At 43.6% G+C, this 2,775-nt stretch overlaps 1 protein-coding gene across 1 annotated transcript; it reads left to right on the forward strand.

The window, feature by feature from the left end:
* The first annotated feature begins 1,187 nt into the window (after positions 1 to 1,187).
* TCEANC (transcription elongation factor A N-terminal and central domain containing) lies at positions 1,188 to 2,305 on the forward strand. The gene has a single exon (XM_065901315.1). The coding sequence runs from the start codon at positions 1,247 to 1,249 to the stop codon at positions 2,303 to 2,305; it is 1,059 nt and encodes a 352-aa protein (XP_065757387.1). The 5' UTR covers positions 1,188 to 1,246.
* The last annotated feature ends 470 nt before the right edge of the window (positions 2,306 to 2,775 follow it).

Below are 2,775 nucleotides of genomic sequence, written 5' to 3' on the forward strand. Positions count from 1 at the left end.
GAAGAATGCTGCTGTGAACATTCGTGTGCAAGTCTAACCATTTGGGACCTCATAGTTTCTTCTAAGTTTGCAGGAAATTCTTACAAAAACAGCTTCCACATCTCTTATTTCCTTAAAGTAAATTTATAAAAGTAGAATTGCTGACTGCAAGGACCTTACGTTTTACAGCCCTTGTCAAGATGGTGTCTAGGAAGACTGCATTAACTCTCCCTGTAATTGCTTCAGCGTTGTTAGCCTGCGTGTGATCGGTGATAGTTTATTTAATATCACGTGCTATAAAATGAGAGTCCGTGGAGTGTTGAAAAGACAGTATCCCTGCCATCAAGATGCTTATGTTCACGTTTAGACCAAATGGGCAGATATAGATCCAAGGGTATTTGGTAGGCAAGGTTATATGCATTATGTGGATAGAAGAAGAGACTGGTTAGATAAAGTGAACATTCACCTCCCCAGGATGAGATTCACACAGACATAACCATTAAGCAACTTTTTACACCTAAAAGTTAAAAAGAAGAGAAAAGTTAATGGGACCAAACTCTGGCCTAGGGACCTGTTAGTCCAAAGTCATAAATCGCCCCGTTGTTCAGAAGAGTCAGATGTCAACAGTGTGGCCTGTTGACTTTGGGGCCCATCTGACCTGGATCCAGCTGCCTCCCAACCTGTGCCGCTTCATCATTTCTTTAGATTCCTTGGGACTTCTAAACAGCATCCACTTTTGGCCCTGTTTCTCATGCTTTTATATTCAGAAAAGTACTACTTCAAGACTGTAAAATCAGCAAGGAGTTCGGTGAAATAGCTGAACATGAGGGAAAATAGTCCGGCCTCTTGAGCCTTCCCCCATTGACGCTGACACTGGCATGTTTTCATCCCCAGCATAACCACCAAATTCCACAAAAAGGAGTTGACTAATCTTGATTTGGAAAGATCATTCATTTGTAAAATTAGAGATGGGAAAGTTACAGCAGATCTTTCAGCATGCTTCTATCAAGCAATTGTTAACGCAAAAGCTGTTTACAGGGCCATATATATATATATATATATATTTTTTTTAACTACTGAGAATCAGAGGCTAAACCATACTACATTGCAGATTGCATTTTCTAATACATTGCACCCGTTTTTATTACAGACCCTTTCTCTGCATAGGTAACTGGCAGAGAGCGCTGTGCTCCTTTCAGGAAGCTGCGCCTGGCAAACGCAAGCTTGAGAAAACGGAAACCTCTTTTTTCTTTGCAGCCGTAACAAGATGTCTGACAAGAAGCAGATAGCTGCCAGAGCTTCCCTTATTGAGCAACTGATGTCTAAAAGGAATTTTGAGGATCTCGGCAACCACCTTACTGAGCTGGAAACTCTGCGTGTGACTCCGGAGCATCTCCAGGAGACGGATGTGGTCAGGGCTGTGTACAGAGTCCTCAAAAACTGCCCCACGGCGGCTTTGAAAAAGAAAGCCAAGCGTTTGCTGTCAGAATGGAAAGCTCTGTATAAGGATACTCACTGCAAGCCACGGGGCAGCCCTAAACCATTTCATCCAGGTGGAAATAAAGAAGAAAATCAAGGACTTTCTCCTGACCCAAATCAGGATGAGATACCGGGCAGCTCCTGCTGTCATTCTCTGCACTCATCCCAAGATGTTGCAGGAGCTGTTGAAAGGATCATGCCAGAAAATAGCCCTGGTGGAGCGGAGCCTAAGGCAGCGCATCTCAGGGCCGGTGACCCTCGATCCCCCGACGAGAGAGCGAGTGGGCAGCCAGATCCTGCAGCGCCCGTGAGAGCCAAATGCACAGAGCTGCTGTATGAAGCTCTAGCTGGTCCTTGCACAGAGCAGCCCAGAGCCGATCTGTGGCACAGGTTTGCACGAGAAATCGAAGAGCACATTTTTACCCTTCACTCCAAGAACCTCAAAAAATATAAAACTTGCATCCGAAGCAAAGTTGCCAATCTGAAAACCCCCCACAAGTCTCACTTACAGCAAAACTTGCTCTCTGGGACCATGTCTCCAAGGGAATTTGCCGAAATGACTGCCATGGAAATGGCTAGCCACGAACTGAAGCAGTTGAGAGCCTCCTACACGGAATCTGGCATACGGGAACATTGCCTGCCCCAAGTGGTGGGGGGCACGCCAACCAAGAAAATAAAGTGCCAACGCTGCGAGAAATTCAATTGCCAGGTCACCGTCATCGCCAGAGGGACACTCTTCCTTCCAAGTTGGGTGCAGAATTCCAACCCAGATGAAGAAATGATGACCTATGTAATCTGCAATGAATGTGGGGAGCAGTGGTACCATAGCAAGTGGGAGTGCTTGTAATTGTAATAAATGTTCTCTTAACAGATAACTGGAGTGATCCCTTTTATTCATACCACCCTTTTATGCTTGTTTTTAAAATCTTGTACACGCTATTCTTTTTTTAAATTGAGGTATAGTTAATTTATATATATATATAAAATAACCTATAATGGAAACATATATGTATATTCTTTTTCAGATTCTTTTCCATTATAGGTTTTTACAAGATAGTATAGTTTCCAGCGCTATACAGTGGGTCCTTGTTGCTTATCTATTTTATATATAGTAGTGAGTTATACACACTATTTGCAAAACTATCCTACGAAGAAGGAAAGAAGGTTGTTTGCTGAAGCTCACACCACTGTCACTAAAAGTTGATAGTTTGGGGAGAGAGAGTGGACGCCTGTTTGCATCATGCTTAGTGGCTACTTAGTACTTTGCTGTACTCAGACATAACCTAGGTGCCCGTTAGAAATGCAGACTCTCCGGTC

The sequence above is a fragment of the Phocoena phocoena genome, chromosome X (assembly GCF_963924675.1).
Source record: "Phocoena phocoena chromosome X, mPhoPho1.1, whole genome shotgun sequence".
NCBI lineage: Eukaryota > Metazoa > Chordata > Mammalia > Artiodactyla > Phocoenidae > Phocoena > Phocoena phocoena.

Excerpts from the sequence above, each read along its gene's own strand:
- TCEANC (XM_065901315.1), top strand. The coding sequence starts at position 1,247 with ATGTCTGACAAGAAGCAGATAGCTGCCAGAGCTTCCCTTATTGAGCAA.